General features: G+C 25.3%; 1 protein-coding gene across 4 annotated transcripts in view; it reads left to right on the top strand.

Annotated features, from left to right (window-relative positions):
- Positions 1 to 25657, top strand: part of LOC145246169 (phosphoserine aminotransferase-like) — a 63319-nt gene that overhangs the window by 34677 nt on the left and 2985 nt on the right. For all 4 annotated transcript variants that reach the window (XM_080108036.1, XM_080108039.1, XM_080108038.1 and 1 more), the window contains exons 8-9: positions 10351 to 10479; positions 13651 to 13788. In XM_080108036.1, the coding sequence (XP_079964162.1) occupies positions 10351 to 10479; positions 13651 to 13788 (267 nt within the window). The remainder of the gene's footprint in view (positions 1 to 10350; positions 10480 to 13650; positions 13789 to 25657) is intronic.

Below are 25657 nucleotides of genomic sequence, written 5' to 3'. Positions count from 1 at the left end.
GTTAAAACATGTGCCTTCTTTCACGTGTTCTGGACATGCGTGTCCAAAACTTTTTCCTTTTTCTACAAAAGGAATTTTAACCTATATCTCTAATTTATTTTATTTTATTTTATTTTTTTTTTTTTTTTACACAGTGATCACCACTTATCAAGGCCCGGAAGCCACTCAGGGATAAGGGTTATTGCAAGTACATCACGTTAGTGAGGAGATTTTATGAAGTGTTTAATTAGGGGGGCGGTTCATTAGGAATTTGTTAACATTAGACTTGAAGAAATCCAAGTTGTAGTCCGGAAGGAAGCAGGCAGACGGAACAGAGTTCCACAGGCGTGCAGTTCTAAGAAAGAAGCTTTGCTCATGAAATCCGCGTTTTGATTTAGGCACAGATATAGAGTGGAGGAAATTTTTCACAGTGGATTCAGCTAGACGGGTGATTTTCGTGAAAGTTTGGCGAGGGGGGACCAGGGATTGGAGTTCAGACGAGCACCTGCCATGAAAATAACGATAAAACAAGGATAGGCTCGCAACGTCTCTTCTGTGGGAGAGGGGTTGCAGGGTAGAGAAAAGGGCATCCCCCACTAAACCACAAAGTCTATTTTGTACTCTGTCAAGGCATGATAGGCTGTTTTTGGCAGCTCCTGCCCAGATATGGCAACAGTATTCCATCCTTGGCCGTACTTGGCTTTTATATAGATAGAGAATTGAATCAGTAGTGAGATATCTTCTGGAGCGGTAGAAGGATCCCACCATCTTTCCTGCGACCTTGGCAACAGACTTGATGTACGTGTTCCATTTCAGATCAGGAGTAAAGGTCAAACCCAGAAGCTTGTCAAAACACGGGGCCTCACCCAGACGAGAGCCATCCATCACAATTGATGCCAGCTGGGGATCAGAGCGTTGATGATGTAAGGATAGGAGTTTGGTTTTAGATGCATTAAAGGTAACTAGCCACATCTTCCCCCACTGAACCACGCGCTCGAGATCAGAGGAGAGAGAATCCAAGAGAACTTTGTCATTTACAGCCTTTGATGTGTTGCCGTAGATGGTCGTGTCATCAGCATAGATGTCAACGAATGATTTAAGTATGTGTTTAGGGAGGTCATTGATGTAGATCAGGAAGAGAGTTGGGCCGAGGATTGACCCCTGAGGGACTCCAGCATTTATACTGCAGGCCTCCGATTTTTGTCCATCTACCACTACTCTTATGAGCCTATCGGAGAGAAATGATTTAATGATTGAGAAAACATTTCCAGTTATACCGTAGCTGGAAATCTTGTGAAGTAGACCCTTATGCCATACTTTGTCAAAGGCCTTTGATATGTCAAGAGCAATTGCCCTAGAAAGGAAGCCTTTGTCAAGAGATTCACTAATCCTGTGGGGTATAACCGTCAGCACATCTGCGGTAGATCTTGCAGAGCGGAAACCATATTGTGTGTCACTAAGAAGGTTGTTTCTGCTGAGGTGGTTGACTATTTCTCTATTTAATATTGATTCCAGTAACTTACTCATAACACAGAGAAGACTTATTGGTCTGTATTGAGAGGGAGATGACTTATCACCTGAATTCTTAAATACAGGGCAAACTGATGAGGTCTTCCAGGGGGTCGGAAAGCACTTCTCCTTAAGGCAGCGCTTAAATAGTTTCGTAAGTATGGGAGCAAGTTCTGGTTGAAGCTTTTTTAACACTATAATTGGGATGCCATCAGGGCCAGTTGCTTTACTGGAATCTAGGTTTTTTATTAGCTTGGCGACCTCATGCACGGATATTTGTATATTACCTAGCTTGTTCTGTGTTATAGGAGGAAATATGGGGAGTTGATGGCCTTCGTCGCATAGGGTAGAATTAGCTGCAAAGTTCTTTGCAAATAGTTTGGCCTTGTCTGACGCTGACGAGATAACCTCTGCTCCATTGATAATGGTTGGGATAGAACGCACACTTCAGTTCAGGATCCTATTTGTTATATGCCAAAACTGGTGGAAACCAAGCCGCTGATCAGCTACCTTGGATTTAACAGACTGGGCATATAGCTCTCTTGCATTTTTTATTACTCTTTTACAGTGGTTGCTGGCAGTCCTGAAAGCAGCTTTAGTCTCAGTGCATCTATTACGTTGGTAGTTATGGAAAAAGTGATTTCTGTGCGCGATAGCAGCAGCACATTCTGGGGAGAACCATGGCTGGCTGTTAGGTTTTTGTTGGAATTTTTTTGATGGTATGAATTGGTCTATGCCTACAATTAACCATTCGGTCAGATCTGATACTATAGAGGACACTTCCTTTTTAAACATGGAGTGCAGAGGTAAATCAGATATGAATGTACGGAAGCTATCCCAGTCAGCCATAGAGTATCGGTATACAGTACGGTGGAGGGGTACGTCTGATGGCTTCTTACATTTTGTTTTTATCTTAACTGATACGACGGAGTGGTCGGAGGATCCTAAAGGAGAATGAACGGTACATGAACATAGCTCAGGGGAAGTTGAAAGAAAAAGGTCTAAGAGGCTTGCATATTGATTGGGTGTATCGGGCACACGGGTGGGTTCGCGAACAATCTGAGTGAGGTCATAAGCAATGGCAAAATCATGACAAAACCTCCCCTCATCATCTGTCTTATTTGAATGGGTCAGCCATTCCACGTTATGGACGTTGAAGTCACCACAGATGTGGATGTTAGCCGAGGGATGTGAAGACAGTATGTGGTCTATTTTCTCAGATATGCTCTTAAAGATAGTAACTCCACTGTTGTGGGGCCTATAGAGGGCAAATATAAATGCAGTGGTGTTAGCAAGTGCAACCCTGAAGCACATATAGGGTAAATTAGGATCTTCTCTAGAGATATCCCTGCCACATGGGAAGCCATCCTTAATGTAGGCACATATTCCATGCCCATGGCGATCTTGGGAGTCAGATTTAGCTGTTAAATTGGAGTATCCATTAATTATGAACTCATCTAGGGAAGTGGTCGGCCCTATTCCAGTTTCACATAGAAATAATATGTCCGGTTTCGTCTCCTGTAATTGGGTTTCAACCTCTGGAAGGTTGGAACGTAGACCCCTGATATTGGAGAAGGAGACCTGGTAGTAGGGGTCTACGCTGGAAGATGGGGTTCTAGGTTTAATCGAGTTTTTATTCTGGAGATATTTCATGTTGAGGTTTGGGGATTTGTGGAATAGGTCGGCATACTTGGTTAGAGCAGTACAGAGAGGGAAAGTAAGAGAGAAAAAGACAGGAAATTTTTTTTTTTTATTTGTAGCACACGAAAAGGTAAAGCCGTAACAATTACCCACTAGTATGGCATCGAGAGGCCCCACCAGAGACTACTGCATGGTCCAGATCCACTCACCAAATGGCAATACAGCAGTCCCAGTACTTTGCGCCTGCTGATAGGACAGCCTCCTTAGTGGTTAATCCAAGGTTCGGGTCCCTGACTATCAGGCGGATAACGTCAGCCCAGACAAAACGTTTACCTCCAGCACCCTTACTCGTGACATGGCAACAAGGACAGACAAAGACAGAAAAATATCCGACATCTCAGACTACTGGTCACCAAGTAGTACCGACCTTTAAGCAGCTTTTTCTTTGCCCTTTGTCAGAAACATCACTCATTGAATGAGGACTGAATGACAAAATAGGAGAAGCGAGAGTTACTGGAGCTGCCGATAACACATCCACTGTATTATCTACTCTCATTACATTTAACCCATATTTTATTATCCACATTCTTTCTAACAATTGAATAGTTTATTTATTATTTATTTCATCAGAATTAACAATTTATTGGACATTCCATTTTAACCTATTGTTCTTTAAAACTTATGTCCAGGGTTCGATTTCTGCTTTCTCTCATATTATTTTCATTTTAACTAATCTCTCTATTTTTATACTTACATGAAAAGGGGACAGCCCTTATCATGTAACAATCCAAATGTGCTTAATTTGTTTGAAAACTACAACAAAGTTTCATTTTTTTGTGTGGTGAGACACAAATATGGAAAAATAAATTGGATGAAAACGATTTTGTATATTAACAATAATAATCATTTCTGAGTAGCGGGGCCTATGGAAATTCCACAGTGGACTCTTTCATATTTAATATATTGATGTTGGCATCCTGGATATTCAGCATAAATGGAAACGCTCTGATATTGTGTTATGCAGAGGGTGTTATTTAGATGACGAATATTATATTATATAGTTGAGTGTTCATATTGGAGAGACATATATTGGGTACATTCTAATACAGAGACGGAGACATGTAATACACGATGAGAGGAGGATAGAAGAGAGATACATTTATGCAGTTCTGTGAATGTTTTTATAACATATTTTAGAGAAGAATGAGTTATGTTCTCTTATCACAAGAGGGGACAGTCATTATTTCTTGATAGAAAGAGAGACACATTTCTTAAGGATGGAGTTTATACAATGTTTATTATCAATATGAGTGTGGGAACAAAATTCATATAAGCCGCTTTCAGGATTGCCATCAACCATTGTAAGAAAGTAATAAAGAATGCAAGAGAGTTATATGCTCAGTCCATCAAGTCCAAAATAGCTGAGCAGCAGCTTGGTTCCCACCAATTTTGGCAAATAGCAAACAGAATCCTGAACAGAAGCGTGTGCTCTATCCCAACTATCATCAATGTACCTGAGTTAATCTCGTCAGCATCAGACAAAGCCAAACTCTTTGCCAAGAGATTTGCAGCTAATTCTACCCTTTGCAACCAAGGCCGCTAACCCCCAATATTTCCTCCTGTATCAGAAAACATGGTATGTGATATACAAATATTTGTACATGATGTTGCCAAGCTAATCAAAAACCTTGACTCCAGTAAAGCAACCGGCCCTGACGGTATTCCAATTATAGTACTCAAAAAACTTCAACCTGAACTAGCGCCCGTACTTACAAAACTGTTTAAACGTTGTCTTAAGAAGAATTGCTTCCCATCACTCTGCAAAATCTCATCAGTATGCCCTGTATTTAAGAATTCAGTACAGGCCAATAAGTCTCCTGTACGTCATGAGTAAGTTGCTGGAATCTGTTAAATAGAGAAGTAATCAACCATCTCAGCAAAAATAACCTTCTTAGTGACACACAATATGGTTTCCGTTCTGCTAGATCTACAGCAGATGTGCTTACAGTTATATCTTATAGGATTAGCGAATCTCTCGACAGAGGCAACCTTTCTAGGGCAATTGCTCTTGACATATCAAAGGTCTTTGATAGAGTATGGCATAAAGGTTTACTTCACAAGATCTCAAGCTATGGTATAGCTGGAAATGTCTTCTCAATTATTAAATCATTTCTCTCTGATAGGTTCAGAAGAGTAGTAGTTGATAGGCAAAAATCAGAAGCTCACAGTATTAATGCTGGAGTTCCTCAGGGGTTCATCCTGGGCCCAACTCTTTTTCTGATCTACATTAATGATCTTCCAAATCACATCTTTACATCATTTGTAGACATTTCTGCTGATGACACTACCATCTATGGTAGCACATCTAAGACAGTAAATGATCAAGTTCCCTCCGATTCTCTCTCCTCTGATCTTGATCACGTTGTACAATGAGGAAAGGAGTGGCTGGTTACTTTTAATGCATCTAAAATCAAGCTTCTATCTTTACATCATCAACGTTCTGATCCCCATCTGGCATCAATTAAAATGAATGGCTCTCGTCTTGGGGAGGCCTCAAGTTTTGACAAGCTTCTGGGCTTGACCTTTACTCCTGACCTTAAAGGGAATACGTACATCAAATCTGTTGCCAAGGTTGCTGGAAAAATGGTGGGATCCTTCTATCGATCCAGTAGATATCTCACTGCTGATGCAATTCTCTATCTATATAAGAGCCAGATACGTCCAAGGATGGAATACTGTTGCCACATCTGGGCAGGAGCTGCTAGAAAGGACTTGTCCTGCCTTGATAGGGTTCAAAATAGACAAAATGTTGAATATATGATGGAAAAAAACGCAAATTTGCACAATTTTCTTATTTCAATTCAAGCTAGGCCAAAAAGCTGCTGAAAAAGCTCGTGATATCAACAATGCATTTGGTCCAGGTGGTGGTTTATGACCGTGACGAGAGTCTTAAAGATGATGACCATAGTGGTTGGGCATCGGATGTTGACAACAATCAATTAAGAGTCTCAGTCGAAACCAATCCACGCACAACTGTTTGAGAACTTGCTTCTGAATTAGACATAACGTATACAATGATTTGCAACCACTCGAGAGAGATTGGAAAGACAAAAAACTTCATAAATGGGAGCCTCACAAATTGAATGACAACCAAAAGAAATGCTGTTATGAAGTGTCATCTTCCCTTTTACACAACAAGAACGACCCGTTTCTTAACCGGGTTGTGACTTGCGATGAAAACTGGGTTCTTTGCGACAACCAGTGATGCTTAGTTCAGTGGTTACACACCGATGAAGTTTCATAGCACTTCATGAAGCCAAAGTTTATGTGACGTAACTTTGTGTGTGTGTGTGTGTGTGTGTGTATATATATATATATATATGTGTGTGTGTGTATATATATATATATATATATATATATATATAAAACTAACAACTTCTCAATTCCATTCAATTTTTTTATTAATTTGTTGTTACCTTTTTGACAATTGATTCTCCTCTTAGATTTGATTGCATCACAACAAATTCAATAGCAAGGACAAATCATTCTCACTGTTTTTTTTTCTCTCCTAGTTCATTCTGGAGCATCATGTTTGAGTACACTCGACCTTGCTTATCCAACACAAATGCATGTTAAAATATTTATTGGCTTTGGGATTAAGTTATTGTTTTTAAAATCAGTATTAATTGTGCTCATTAGTTGTAAATTACTATTTACTCTGAAGTTACTGTCTATTATTCTCACCCTCTCTCATTATATTGTTTGATTCCTCCCCTCTCATTTTATAATGTTTTTCTTCTCTCTCTCTCTCTCTCTTTCTGATTTATTATCTTTGACTCTTTGTAAGTAAACTATAAAACAGGAGATTAAAATAGTCCATTTTAAACACAAGGAGATATCACCACAAGCAATAATATTATTCACTGCTAGAGAAGAAAAAGAGATGAATAATATGTAGTGAAAAAAAATACTGATATTTAACTTTTTATATTGAACTCGTTTTGCAAACTCACAAAGGGTCACAATTTTGTCTTACAATATAAAATTGATTGGAAACAAATAGGTTTTTATTATCATTGTCAGAATTATTCATTTTCAATGAAATGTGTGAACTATTTAGTCAGTATGATTAATCAGAAAATTCGGAACTTTGGTGGGTATCGGAATCGGAAAAATTTGTGCCTATTTTCCGATACCAAAAACGATTCTTTTGTCTTTTATTTGATTTTGTTTAATGTAAAATCCTTCACGACTGATAAAATAAATATTTATTGATTTAAAAAATACCATAAAATTTAAATCATTCCCCCACAAATGCAAAAAAATGTATTTTTATGATTGAGAAAATATATACACATTTAATATGTGTTTTTATGATAATCGGAAATAAATAGCAATTGTTAAATATTTAGAGATTTATAAATAATCAGAATTGGGAATTGAGAACGGAATCGGTGATTGAATTGTGAATTTAGAACAGAATCGATAATTGTATTGGAATTGGGAATTTAGACTGGAATCGGTAATTGCATCGGAATCGGGGGAAAAATATTGGAATCGTCCCATCACTATTCTTTACAAAATCATAATTCGCCCATACATTATTGCTACATTTTGGATGGGATATCTGCCACAGGTCTTTCACTCTTAAACAAGGTCCAAAGAAGAGTCTCAAATCTAATAAAGTCCCGCACTATCAACCAAGATCCAGCCCCTGTCTCATCACTGCAATGTTGCATCCCTGAGCCTGTTTTACTAGTACTTTAATGGAACATGCTCTGATGAAGAGTCAGTATTCAATGGACATAATTTCGATTAACCTGACAAGCAACAAAATCCCCCTTCTTCACTGTTGAGGTGTGGAAAGTTTTCTACTCTAATAGTTTCTGCCCTTGAAATGTTGGACTTTGGAATTCCTTCCCCATTTACTGCTTCCCAACAACTGGAATGATAAAACAAAAGCAGATTCCAAAATTACCCAAAACAATAATTGTGTAAGACATTTGAGAATTCATATTGGAGTGATATATATATATATATATATAGCAAGAAAGAGCTGGCAGAAATAAACCGAAACCTTCCAAAAGAGGAACCTTGAAGAGTGAGACCAACATCAGCGTGCAAAGTATTTTCTGGGGAACTATCCCAGGAATACATAAACAAAGAAGGTTCCTTGGACTGGCTCAAAAAGGGGATCCCTCCACCACGATCAGGAAAGGGTTATAATGGCTGCTCAAGACCCGGGATTGATGACCAATGCATTCAAGAAGATGGCAGGGATCACTAACGGAATTGAAAAGTGTGAGTCATCTAGTATCAAGTCGCAAGGTTTTTTTTAGGGGATGGCTAATACACAGCGAGACATGATGGAGTATGTAAGTATATCCACTGGATCATCTGTATAAAATTAAACATCCAGTGTAGCAACAAATCCTGGGAACATCAACCTGAAAGAACAGTTGGAAATAACTTATATACCATACATTACGACCATGTAATCCCTACAGCCAACTACCTTGAAAATGCTGCTGTGAAGCCTGACATAGTTATATGGAATAAGTCAGAGAGAGTTGCAACCTTAGTTGAAGTGAGTGTTCCTAATGATTGAGGTCTGAACAGAGCTGAAAGGGAGAAACAGACCAAATATCAAGGTCTCATGTATGATATGAAAAGAAACTGAAATCTTAGGGAGATATCAATCATACCAGTTATTATAGGTGCTACAGAGCTTATGAAGAAGAACCTGAAGTCCTACCTAACTAATATTCCTGGTGAACCAAGTGCAAAAGAGATCCAGGCAATTACACGTACAAAATTTAATTTTTATGTAAACAGACATGTTGCTGCTCAATTCCTTTCAGTTTTCTGCTAATTTCCTGTTGACAAGAAATAATAATAAACTGTAACACGTTGTATATGAAGTTTTGCAAATAAAGGAAAGAAAAAAAAGATATTCAACTGTTTTTTTAATGAAAGGCAATTATTCATGGTACTTTCCAAACTACACATTGCATCTTGTTTTAAAAGTTTCTTGGTTCACAATGTCGTTAACAAAACACAAACACTTGTTTTTTTCTCATCCAGCATTGACATGTCTGCTCTACTCCAGTCAGTGGGCTTTTTTAATATTTGCTTTTCTTTCCGCTGTTGTGTCTGCAGCTCGCCTCATGATAAACGGTTGTCCAACCATTTTTTTTTTCAACGTTCGGATTGTATCTTGTTTTTAAATTCCTCTCACATTTCTCCACTTTTCTTTTTCTTCTCTTCCTCTGCTGTGACGTCACCTTGCACGCTGGCTATGTCATTTGCATATGTGAGATGCTGCTGTTGTTGTTACATGAATATATGAATAATTTGGATTTGTATTTTTTATTTTCATCACGATGGATTATTATTTCAAATCATTTTCGTCATATCTATCTATCATTATTGTTATCATTATTATCATTATTATTACTATTATCGTTATTATTATCATCGTCATTATTATTATTGTCATTATTATTGTCATTATTATTATTATCATTATTATTATTATCATTGTTATTATTATCATTATTATTATTATCATTATTATCATTATTATTATCATTATTAATATTATCGTTATCATTATTATTATCATTATTATCATTATTAATATTATCATTATTATTATCATTATCATTATTATCATTATTAATATTATCATTATCATTACCATTAATATTATCATTATTATCATTATTATTATCATTATTAATATTATCGTTATCATTATTATTATCATTATTAATATTATCGTTATCATTATTATTATCATTATTAACATTATCATTATTATCATTATTAATATTATAATTATCATTAATATTATCATTATTAATATTATCATTAATAATGTTATCATTATTATTATCATTATACTAAAAGTCTGAATTTATTTGTTACCATCTCAAATTTTAATTTTATGACGTCATTTTTATCAAGCCTTTCAAACTTAACAACTAAGACTGGAACGCTACGTTTTAGGTTCGATTCTACCTGATGGCACCTAGTTCATTTTTTACTTTTGAAATCGCTACTATTTATTGGGTACAATATAATAATCAATAGAGAATTGGTTCTATAATAACAAAGATATGAAATCTGCATTTAAACATTTTTCGACCAGGTGGTCTTTTCATCTATGTAATTGTGAGTTAATTTATAATTATTTATCATTTTTTTTATTTTCATCAGCATCTATGTGCTTGGTTTAATGGCGAAATATGTTAAGGAAAATGGCGGATTAGAAAAAATGGAGGAGAATTCTAGAATCAAATCGAATGCGATATACTCGGTGATTGACGAATCAGATGGATTTTACAAGTAAGTTATCTTTTATTTTTTTTCCAAACTTTATAATCACTACATATGATGTCATATATGAAATAATCATATTTTTTAAAAAAATATTAAAGTTACTGATTTGGCAGCATTAAATTCTAATGAACAGCAGTAGGTATCTTACAGCTGATGCAATCCCCTATCTGTATAAGAACCAGGTATGCCTTAAAATGGAGAATTTGGGCAGCAGCTGCTCAGCGCGCTTTATCCAGCCTTCTAAAACCGGCTTCGAAACCTACTAAGTGATGCCCTTTTCTCTTTCCTGCAACCCATTTTCCACAGAAGAAGCGTTGCGAGCCTCTCTCTGCTCTATCGTTATTTTCATGGGAAGTGCTTGGCTGAACTCCAATCCATGGTTACCCCTTGCCAAACTTTCACAAAAACGCTCGACTAACTGATGATAACGGCTAATGCAATTCTCTATCTATATAAGAGCCAAGTACGTCCAAGGATGGAGTACTGTTGCCACATCTGGGCAGGAGCTGCTAGAAAGGACTTATCTTGCCTTGATAGAGTTCAAAATAGACTTCGTAGCCTTGTGGGGTATGTCCTTTTCTGTTCCTTGCAACCTCTATCAAACCCTAACCCTGTCTCACAGAAGAGATGTTGCGAGTTTGTCTCTGCATTATCGTTATTTTCATGGCAGGTGCTCGGCTGAGCTCTATTCTATGGTGCCCCCTCGCCAAACTTTCACAAGAAACACCCGTCTAGCAGAAAACACTATCACTAAGTTCCCCCCCACTCTTTATCTGTGCCTAAACCTAAGCGTAGACTCCATGAGCAAAGCTTCTTTCTTAGAACTGCACGCCTATGGAATTGTCTTCCGTTTTTCTGCTTTCCAGCTGACTACAATATACTTGTCTTCAAGTCTAACGTAAACAAGTTTTTGATGAGTCGTTCCATATAAGTTAACAAATTTACCGAATCTCCATTACTAATGGTTACTATATTGTCCAATTGTCTACTGTACACTCTTTAACCCTTATCCTTGAGTGGCCTCTTGGCCTTGATAAGTGGTGATGCCTATGTAAAAAAAAAAAAAAAAAAAAATACTACAACCTCTATAAAAGATTTCCCCACTCTCTATCTATGCCTAAATCTAAACGCAGATTTCATGAACAAAGCTTCTCTCCCAGAACTGCCTGCCTGTTAACACTTCCGCTGTTCTGTTTTCTGGTTGAATCCAACATTGTAGCCTTCAAATCCAATGTAAACAAATTAATAAGTTTTAAATAATCAAATTCTAGCCAACTTACACCATTAACGATAACTATACTAACACTTTACATTCATTAACTCTTATCCTTGAGTGGTTTTCGGGCCTTGATAAGTGGTGACTTCCCCGTAAAAAAAAAAGTTTCTAATTAAAATGAAAACTATAAACATCGAAAATCTTATTCTTATAGCAATCAGCCTTTTCGAGAACAAACTAATTAATGAAAAATTTCAAGATTATATATATTTGTATGTAAAGGATTCCCCCTATCCATCCCACCAAGTTGGGTTATACAGGGTGTCCGTAAAGTTACTATACAGTCTTACAAGTTACTATACAGACACCCTGTAATATATTAACAGTACAGTAAGATATTGTATTAAAATATTTATTTGTAACAAAAGAAATAAAAAGAATAAAAAGAATTAGGCGTGGAATGTATGGTCTCATGTGGAGTTTCGTGAGTATTTTATGTAGAGAGGTTCGTTTGATACCAATTTGTGCACTAGCACGGCGAAGTGATTTCTTTGGGCTTCTGCCATATGCCTCAGCAACTGTAGCCAAATTTTGTTCAGTGCACACACTTGGCCGACCAGAACGCGGAGCATCGGCAACTGAGCCAGTATCATCAAATTTGTCTCGAAGTTTATAAATAGCCAAACATGTTGGAAGATCTGTATTAAAATAATGATTCCAATCACGAATTACATCCTGTGCGTTTTCTGTTTTCTAATATCGCTTCAAAATAAATTTGCGCTCTTCCAAAGTTAGCTTGCGTGGCATGCTTGATTAAATAAACCTGTAAAAAGAATAAATATTAACTATTAATACAAATATCTATATATCTATAAAAGTGAACGTGTCTGTCTGTCTGTCTGTTTGTCTGTGTACATTTCCCTACGCAATAACTCTGTCAATTTTTAGTCTATAGACTCGAAATTTGAAATACCGGGTACTGAGATTTGGGAAAATCGATGTGATGGGTGTCAGCCAGAAATTTTGCTTTTAAGGGGTCAAATTTCAACGATTTGACCTTTAAGAACTCTACCAAACTCCTCCGACAATTTTGGGTCTAGACACTTGAAATTTTAGATATAGGTTCCTTGAACCTGGATCTAACTTAATAAAGTGATTTGAGCCCGAAACTATAAATTTTAAGGGGTCATAATAGGGGTCAAATTAAAAAAAAAATTGACTTTTTTTTGTTTTGCTAAGCGTACACCTCAAAACACCCGGGCAAAGCCGGGCTAAAATGCTAGTAATACAATAAAACAATAAGACTGCATAATAACTTTACGGACATATTCATCTATTAATAAAAGTGTGTTGAGCATACTAAACAAATGTTAACCATTGTGATTCTTTGTAATGTTTTCAATTTTTATGTGTAGCAATAGAAATGTAAACTTTGATGAAATCAATTTGCTTTAAAGTTCATAGTTGCATTGCAGTCACTTCAGGCGGAAGTTTAAAAAATTTTAAAACACCTTAAGAAATAGTTTCTCTTACAACATCCACTTACTGCAAGGAATGCACACAAAACAAGTACCCGAGCATGCAGCAAAGTCCTGCACAAAATACAGATTTTTGTTAGTTAATAAATATTTACGGAATTTAAGATTCTTATTTCTATATTAGTAGATTTTGCAGACAAAAACTGTAATTTGAAAAATCTTTTTTCTTCTTTCAAATTTGCATTTAATCTTATCTCTATTTATTAGAACTGAAATACTAAATATGAAACTTCGTCTGCCGTTTTTCTTCAAATTGAGAATGGCCTCACCTGGCTGTCCAGTGGAAATTAAAATGCCCAACCATAAAGTGACCAAACCACATCCCAGGACTGTCCTCCATCATAGGAAATAAACGTTAATATTTATGACTTGTATAAGAGTTTGTGGCTTGATTACATGTAAATTCTTTTTAAAATTTTGTAGGGGCAAAATAGACCAGAAGTACCGAAGTCGCATGAACGTTGTGATCAGAATCGGAAAACCAAATGCATGTGAAACTCTTGAAAAGAAGTTTATCGAAGAAGCAGCAAAACAAGATTTGATTTCATTGAAAGGTCACAGGTCAGTCGAATTTTTAACAGACCATTCTCACATTGTTTCGAAATAGTTCAAAGGTTAACCTCACTAATACTTATATTGTGTATATGCATATATTTCGACTATCTTGTATTTTTCTTTGTAACAAGACTCCCATTATATATTCATCATATGTTTATATCATTTTTCTCCATGCAACACATGTCCTCAACCCTCACTGGCTAAGTTTAACTGGTTTCCATAGCAACCATATCGCATCAGCGACTACTGTCACTACCAATTCACCGCTCTCATGAAAAGAGTAGTAACAAGTAAAACGGAAAGAAAGAATGAAAGGGAGATAATTGAGGGGATTTTATTGAAAGCAGACGAGTGTCATACATTGTTATTACACATGTGCATGCTATGTTTATGGAGGCAAAAAAAAAAAAGACTGAAATTAAACAAAGAACAAGTGAATTTACTGGAAGTCTGGAAAAATCATGGATTACAATAGAAAAATGCGAGCATGAAAAGTAATATCGTTAAGCTTAAACATGGAAAAGTAAAGGACTAGTTGTTAAAACTGGAAAAGAAAAGGACAAGACATTCTAGTTAAAAATATAATAAATTTATAACTTAAACTATTGCATTTTTTACATTTCAATTTATAACATTTAAATTCAATTTATAACATATAATCAATTCTTAATGCTGCAATATTTTAAGTTATAAATTTATTACATTTTTTACTAGAATATCTTGTCCTTTACTTTTCCATGTTTAAGCTTAACCATATTACTTTTCATGCTCACATTTTTCCATTGTAATATTATATAATTAGCTGAAACAATTATCAATAATATTCCCCACTCTTTGTATGTGCATAAACCTTGACGTGAATTCCATGAACAAAGTTTCTCTCTTAGAACTGCCCTCCTGTGGAACTCTTCAGTTTCCCTGCTTTTCAAACTAACTGCAATATGGTCGTCTTCAAGTCCAATGTAAACAAGTCCTTAATGAACCGCCCCCTTTAGTAATCCAATTTACCAAATTTCCATTACTAACGATTACCACAATATTGTCCCATTGATTACTGTATACTCATTAATTTTTATTCTCGAATGGCTTCTAGGCTTTGATAAGAGGTGAAAAAAAAAGTATAGATCTGAGTGATATCATGCTATGATTTAATGCCAGTTGCAGAGCCAAAACAAATCTTAGACAGCAATTGATTCTCATGGAAATATATCCGAACTAGCAATCTATATATATTTTGATTATTCCTTTCTTTGTTAGTCTGTCAGTTACGCATTGAAAAATGGCAAATACAATTTTTGAAGGCTAAACTGCTTCAAATCTGGCCAAATTTGTGAAATTTAGCTTTAAAAAAGACAACCAAGGAGTTGAAGGAGTGACCTCCTTTTGATGTACTCGTGTTTTCGAATAATAATAGTAATGTATCATCATCATTGTAAAGGTATGAGAAAACAACTAGTAATTTCAACGTTCAGTGATTCTTTAAAGGAGGAAGTCAGCAAAACGTTAGGTAGCAAAAGGGAACATTCGAAAGAAACAGGGCAATAAAAAAAGGATATTTTCTGCCAAAAGGTGCTGAACTGAAAGAGTCGATTAGATTCTCTTTTGATGTGCTTTTATTATTTGTATTGAACTATGTAGCACAATACTACTTTGTGAGTATTTTTTAGTATTTATTAATTCATCTCATTTGAACCAGTTCTATATTTAAAATACAATGGACGTTTCAAAGAAATGTTAATAAAACCGTATTTGCATCATGTCACTAGTTTTTCTGTCGGAAAGAATTTTTTGCACTATGCAGGAATTTATCATCTTTATCAAAACCCATTTGTTAATTCAATGTTTCTCATTTTGTGGACTTTCCACGGGTCCTGCTAATATAAAAGAATTACTTTATATACTATATCTATTATATATAAAAAGCAGTCTGTCTGCGAGTTCATTTCCTATGAACTCTGAAACAGCTGGGCGGCCTTTTTTTTAATTTTTATCTAACACAAATGTACTTTGTGTGTTTGGGAGTGTTCTCAAATAGTTTTTTTTTATCAGAATACTTCTAATAAGTATTGATAATCGGAAAAATAAATTGATTGAAGAAGCAAAAGTTCGAGTTGACAAAAGTTAACCCCCTTATACAACCTAACATAACAAGTGCAGTTGAGAAGTTTTGTCACCCCACAAGCAGAAGAACTCGGCATGTAAAAAAAAAAAGTAGTAGGTTCTTTGATAAGACAGAGGCGCATTCAAAATGTTTCTGTTTAGAGCAAAATTGAACCATAATATTGATTTTTGCATTTTAAACTTTAATAGAAGCCATTATATAAAAATATTTTTATAAAACTAACAGTATATTCTCTGCAGTGCAATGTAAACTACAATGTACTATGAATTAAGTCACTGCAGGAAGGCGTGTGAAGATTCCTCCTGGTGCACCACAGTGGGTCCTCGACTAGAGCAGGCAATCAATTGATGTGTTTTACTGCTTTTCATGACAAAAGTATTGTGTGCGAGTTTTATTCTATCCTGTGCACCGTCGGGTCGCCCTGCTAGTATATATATATATGTATTCTAACTCTTATCCTTGAGTGGCCTCCGGACTTTGATAATTCGAGATCATCCAAGTAAGTATATATACAGGGTGGTCGCTAGAAAATTGGGAAATTTGTCACAAAACGATTTTCTTCCTATTTTTTTCTATTATTATTATTCAATTATTATTATTCAATTATTATTATTCAATTATTATTATTTAATTATATTATTCAATTATATTATTCAATTATTATTATTCAATTATTATTATTCAATTATTATTATTCAATTATTATTTAATTATTATTATTCAATTATATTATTCAATTATTATTATTCAATTATTATTATTCAATTATTATTATTCAATTATTATTATTCAATTATTATTATTCAATTATTATTATTCAATTATATTATTCAATTATATTATTCAATTATTATTATTCAATTATATTATTCAATTATTATTATTCAATTATTATTATTCAATTATTATTATTCAATTATTATTATTCAATTATTATTATTCAATTATTATTATTCAATTATTATTATTCAATTATATTATTCAATTATATTATTCAATTATTATTATTCAATTATATTATTCAATTATTATTATTCAATTATATTATTCAATTATTATTATTCAATTATATTATTCAATTATTATTATTCAATTATATTATTCAATTATTATTATTCAATTATATTATTCAATTATTATTATTCAATTATATTATTCAATTATTATTATTCAATCATTATTATTCAATTATTATTATTCAATTATTATTATTCAATTATTATTATTCAATTATTATTATTCAATTATTATTATTCAATTATATTATTCAATTATTATTATTCAATTATTATTATTCAATTATATTATTTAATTATATTATTCAATTATATTATTCAATTATATTATTCAATTATATTATTCAATTATATTATTCAATTATATTATTCAATTATATTATTCAATTATATTATTCAATTATATTATTTAATTATTATTATTCAATTATATTATTCAATTATTATTATTCAATTATTATTATTCAATTATATTATTCAATTATATTAATTATATTATTTAATTATATTATTCAATTATATTATTCAATTATATTATTCAATTATTATTATTCAATTATATTATTCAATTATATTATTTAATTATATTATTCAATTATATTATTCAATTATATTATTTAATTATAATTATTCAATTATTATTCAATTATTATTCAATTATATTATTCAATTATATTATTCAATTATATTATTTAATTATTATTATTCAATTATATTATTCAATTATTAATATTCAATTATATTATTCAATTATATTATTTAATTATATTATTCAATTATATTATTCAATTATATTATTCAATTATTATTATTCAATTATTATTATTCAATTATATTATTCAATTATTATTATTCAATTATATTATTCAATTATATTATTCAATTATTATTATTCAATTATTATTATTCAATTATTATTATTCAATTATTATTATTCAATTATATTATTCAATTATTATTATTTAATTATTATTATTCAATTATTATTATTTAATTATATTATTCAATTATTATTATTTAATTATATTATTCAATTATTATTATTCAATTATTATTATTCAATTATTATTATTCAATTATTATTATTCAATTATTATTATTCAATTATATTATTCAATTATTATTATTTAATTATATTATTCAATTATATTATTCAATTATATTATTTAATTATTATTATTCAATTATTATTATTCAATTATATTATTCAATTATTATTATTCAATTATTATTATTTATTATTATTCAATTATTATTATTCAATTATTATTATTCAATTATATTATTCAATTATATTATTTAATTATATTATTCAATTATATTATTCAATTATATTATTCAATTATTATTATTCAATTATATTATTCAATTATATTATTCAATTATATTATTCAATTATATTATTCAATTATTATTATTCAATTATTATTATTCAATTATATTATTCAATTATTATTATTTAATTATATTATTCAATTATTATTATTTAATTATATTAATCAATTATTATTATTTAATTATATTATTCAATTATTATTATTCAATTATTATTATTCAATTATTATTATTCAATTATTATTATTCAATTATATTATTCAATTATTATTATTTAATTATATTATTTAATTATATTATTTAATTATATTATTTAATTATATTATTCAATTATATTATTCAATTATATTATTCAATTATTATTATTCAATTATTATTATTCAATTATTATTATTCAATTATATTATTCAATTATTTTTATTTAATTATATTATTCAATTATTATTATTCAATTATATTATTCAATTATTATGATTCAATTATTATTATTCAATTATATTATTCAATTATTATTATTCAATTATTATTATTCAATTAGTATTATTCAATTATATTATTCAATTATATTATTCAATTATTATTATTCAATTATATTATTCAATTATTATTATTCAATTATTATTATTCAATTATATTATTCAATTATTATTATTCAATTATTATTATTCAATTATATTATTCAATTATAATTATTCAATTATTATTATTCAATTATTATTATTCAATTATATTATTCAATTATTATTATTCAATTATTATTATTCAATTATTATTATTCAATTATTATTTAATTATATTATTCAATTATTATTATTCAATTATATTATTCAATTATTATTATTCAATTATTATTATTCAATTATATTATTCAATTATTATTATTATTCAATTATTATTATTCAATTATTATTATTCAATTATATTATTCAATTATTATTATTCAATTATATTATTCAATTATTATTATTCAATTATTATTATTCAATTATATCAATTATTATTATTCAATTATTATTATTCAATTATTATTATTCAATTATATTATTCAATTATAATTATTCAATTATTATTATTCAATTATTATTATTCAATTATATTATTCAATTATATTATTCAATTATTATTATTCAATTATTATTATTCAATTATTATTATTCAATTATTATTATTCAATTATTATTATTCAATTATATTATTCAATTATATTATTAAATTATTATTATTTAATTATATTATTTAATTATTATTATTCAATTATATTATTCAATTATTATTATTCAATTATTATTATTCAATTATATTATTCAATTATAATTATTCAATTATTATTATTCAATTATTATTATTCAATTATATTATTCAATTATATTATTCAATTATTATTATTCAATTATTATTATTCAATTATTATTATTCCATTATTATTATTCAATTATATTATTCAATTATTATTATTTAATTATATTATTCAATTATTATTATTCAATTATATTTTTCAATTATTATTATTCAATTATTATTATTCAATTATATTATTCAATTATTATTATTCAATTATTATTATTCAATTATATTATTCAATTATATTATTCAATTATAATTATTCAATTATTATTATTCAATTTTTATTATTCAATTATTATTATTCAATTATTATTATTCAAGTATTATTATTTAATTATATTATTCAATTATATTATTTAATTATTATTATTCAATTATATTATTTAATTATTATTATTCAATTATTATTATTCAATTATATTATTCAATTATAATTAATCAATTATTATTATTCAATTATTATTATTCAATTATATTATTCAATTATATTATTCAATTATTATTATTCAATTATTATTATTCAATTATTATTATTCAATTATTATTATTCAATTATTATTATTCAATTATTATTATTCAATTATATTATTCAATTAAAATTATTCAATTATTATTATTCAATTATTATTATTCAATTATATTAATCAATTATATTATTCAATTATTATTATTCAATTATTATTATTCAATTATTATTATTCAATTATTATTATTCAATTATTATTATTCAATTATTATTATTCAAGTATTATTATTCAAGTATTATTATTTAATTATATTATTCAATTATATTATTTAATTATTATTATTCAATTATATTATTTAATTATTATTATTTAATTATATTATTTAATTATTATTATTCAATTATATTATTTAATAATTATTATTTAATTATATTATTCAATTATTATTATTCAATTATATTATTCAATTATATTATTCAATTATATTATTCAATTATTATTATTCAATTATATTATTCAATTATTATTATTCAATTATATTATTTAATTATTATTATTCAATTATATTATTCAATTATTATTATTCAATTATTATTATTTAATTATTATTATTCAATTATATTATTCAATTATATTATTCAATTATATTATTCAATTATTATTATTTAATTATATTATTCAATTATATTATTCAATTATTATTATTTAATTATATTATTCAATTATATTATGCAATTATATTATTCAATTATTATTATTCAATTATATTATTCAATTATATTATTCAATTATTATTATTCAATTATTATTATTCAATTATATTATTTAATTATTATTATTCAATTATATTATTCAATTATTATTATTCAATTATTATTATTCAATTATATTATTTAATTATTATTATTTAATTATATTATTCAATTATTATTATTCAATTATTATTATTCAATCATATTATTAAATTATTATTATTCAATTATATTATTCAATTATTATTATTCAATTATATTATTTAATTATTATTATTCAATTATATTATACAATTATTATTATTCAATTATATTATTCAATTATTATTATTCAATTATTATTATTTAATTATTATTATTCAATTATATTATTCAATTATATTATTCAATTATATTATTCAATTATTATTATTTAATTATATTATTCAATTATATTATGCAATTATATTATTCAATTATTATTATTCAATTATATTATTCAATTATATTATTCAATTATTATTATTCAATTATATTATTCAATTATTATTATTCAATTATTATTATTTAATTATATTATTAAATTATTATTATTCAATTATATTATTCAATTATTATTATTTAATTATTATTATTCAATTATATTATTCAATTATATTATTCAATTATATTATTCAATTATTATTATTTAATTATATTATTCAATTATTATTATTCAATTATATTATTCAATTATATTATTCAATTATTATTATTCAATTATATTATTCAATTATATTATTCAATTATATTATTCAATTATTATTATTCAATTATATTATTCAATTATTATTATTCAATTATATTATTCAATTATTATTATTCAATTATATTATTCAATTATTATTATTCAATTATATTATTCAATTATATTATTCAATTATATTATTCAATTATATTATTCAATTATATTATTCAATTATTATTATTCAATTATATTATTCAATTATATTATTCAATTATTATTATTCAATTATTATTATTCAATTATTATTATTCAATTATTATTATTCAATTATTATTATTCAATTATATTATTCAATTAAAATTATTCAATTATTATTATTCAATTATTATTATTCAATTATATTAATTAATTATATTATTCAATTATTATTATTCAATTATTATTATTCAATTATTATTATTCAATTATTATTATTCAAGTATTATTATTCAAGTATTATTATTTAATTATATTATTCAATTATATTATTTAATTATTATTATTCAATTATATTATTTAATTATTATTATTTAATTATATTATTTAATTATTATTATTCAATTATATTATTTAATAATTATTATTTAATTATATTATTCAATTATTATTATTCAATTATATTATTCAATTATATTATTCAATTATATTATTCAATTATTATTATTCAATTATATTATTCAATTATTATTATTCAATTATATTATTTAATTATTATTATTCAATTATATTATTCAATTATTATTATTCAATTATATTATTCAATTATTATTATTCAATTATTATTATTTAATTATTAGTATTCAATTATATTATTCAATTATATTATTCAATTATATTATTCAATTATTATTATTTAATTATATTATTCAATTATATTATTCAATTATATTATTCAATTATTATTATTCAATTATATTATTCAATTATATTATTCAATTATTATTATTCAATTATATTATTCAATTATTATTATTCAATTATTATTATTTAATTATATTATTCAATTATTATTATTCAATTATATTATTCAATTATTATTATTCAATTATTATTATTTAATTATTATTATTTAATTATATTATTCAATTATATTATTCAATTATATTATTCAATTATTATTATTTAATTATATTATTCAATTATTATTATTTAATTATATTATTCAATTATTATTATTCAATTATATTATTCAATTATATTATTCAATTATTATTATTCAATTATATTATTCAATTATATTATTCAATTATATTATTCAATTATTATTATTCAATTATTATTATTCAATTATTATTATTCAATTATTATTATTCAATTATATTATTCAATTATATTATTTAATTATTATTATTCAATTATATTATTCAATTATTATTATTCAATTATTATTATTCAATTATTATTATTCAATTATTATTATTCAATTATATTATTCAATTATAATTATTCAATTATTATTATTCAATTATTATTATTCAATTATATTATTCAATTATATTATTCAATTATTATTATTCAATTATTATTATTCAATTATTATTATTCAATTATATTATTCAATTATTATTATTCAATTATTATTATTTAATTATTATTATTCAATTATATTATTCAATTATATTATTCAATTATATTATTCAATTATTATTATTTAATTATATTATTCAATTATATTATTCAATTATTATTATTTAATTATATTATTCAATTATATTATGCAATTATATTATTCAATTATTATTATTCAATTATATTATTCAATTATATTATTCAATTATTATTATTCAATTATATTATTCAATTATTATTATTCAATTATTATTATTTAATTATATTATTCAATTATTATTATTCAATTATATTATTCAATTATTATTATTAAATTATTATTATTTAATTATTATTATTCAATTATATTATTCAATTATATTATTCAATTATATTATTCAATTATATTATTCAATTATTATTATTCAATTATATTATTCAATTATATTATTCAATTATATTATTCAATTATTATTATTCAATTATTATTATTCAATTATTATTATTCAATTATTATTATTCAATTATTATTATTCAATTATATTATTCAATTAAAATTATTCAATTATTATTATTCAATTATTATTATTCAATTATATTAATCAATTATATTATTCAATTATTATTATTCAATTATTATTATTCAATTATTATTATTCAATTAATATTATTCAAGTATTATTATTCAAGTATTATTATTTAATTATATTATTCAATTATATTATTTAATTATTATTATTCAATTATATTATTTAATTATTATTATTTAATTATATTATTTAATTATTATTATTCAATTATATTATTTAATAATTATTATTTAATTATATTATTCAATTATTATTATTCAATTATATTATTCAATTATATTATTCAATTATATTATTCAATTATTATTATTCAATTATACTATTCAATTATTATTATTCAATTATATTATTTAATTATTATTATTCAATTATATTATTCAATTATTATTATTCAATTATATTATTCAATTATTATTATTCAATTATTATTATTTAATTATTAGTATTCAATTATATTATTCAATTATATTATTCAATTATATTATTCAATTATTATTATTTAATTATATTATTCAATTATATTATTCAATTATATTATTCAATTATTATTATTCAATTATATTATTCAATTATATTATTCAATTATTATTATTCAATTATATTATTCAATTATTATTATTCAATTATTATTATTTAATTATATTATTCAATTATTATTATTCAATTATATTATTCAATTATTATTATTCAATTATTATTATTTAATTATTATTATTTAATTATATTATTCAATTATATTATTCAATTATATTATTCAATTATTATTATTTAATTATATTATTCAATTATTATTATTTAATTATATTATTCAATTATTATTATTCAATTATATTATTCAATTATATTATTCAATTATTATTATTCAATTATATTATTCAATTATATTATTCAATTATATTATTCAATTATTATTATTCAATTATATTATTCAATTATATTATTTAATTATTATTATTCAATTATATTATTCAATTATTATTATTCAATTATTATTATTCAATTATTATTATTCAATTATTATTATTCAATTATATTATTCAATTATAATTATTCAATTATTATTATTCAATTATTATTATTCAATTATATTATTCAATTATATTATTCAATTATTATTATTCAATTATTATTATTCAATTATTATTATTCAATTATATTATTCAATTATTATTATTCAATTATTATTATTTAATTATTATTATTCAATTATATTATTCAATTATATTATTCAATTATATTATTCAATTATTATTATTTAATTATATTATTCAATTATATTATTCAATTATTATTATTTAATTATATTATTCAATTATATTATGCAATTATATTATTCAATTATTATTATTCAATTATATTATTCAATTATATTATTCAATTATTATTATTCAATTATATTATTCAATTATTATTATTCAATTATTATTATTTAATTATATTATTCAATTATATTATTCAATTATATTATTCAATTATTATTATTCAATTATTATTATTTCATTATTATTATTCAATTATATTATTCAATTATATTATTCAATTATATTATTATATTATTATTATTTAATTATATTATTCAATTATTATTATTCAATTATATTATTCAATTATATTATTCAATTATTATTATTCAATTATATTATTCAATTATATTATTCAATTATATTATTCAATTATATTATTCAATTATATTATTCAATTATTATTATTCAATTATATGATTTAATTATTATTATTCAATTATATTATTCAATTATTATTATTTAATTATATTATTTAATTATATTATTTAATTATTATTATTAAATTATATTATTCAATTATTATTATTCAATTATTATTATTCAATTATTATTATTCAATTATTATTATTCAATTATATTATTCAATTATATTATTCAATTATTGTTATTCAATTATATTATTCAATTATTATTATTCAATTATATTATT

Source organism: Euprymna scolopes, chromosome 23 (assembly GCF_053919585.1).
Source record: "Euprymna scolopes isolate OS-2025 chromosome 23, ASM5391958v1, whole genome shotgun sequence".
Classification (NCBI taxonomy): Eukaryota; Metazoa; Mollusca; class Cephalopoda; order Sepiida; family Sepiolidae; genus Euprymna; species Euprymna scolopes.
Note: the sequence above shows the minus strand (reverse complement) of the source record. Positions and strands in the feature narration are given on the sequence as shown.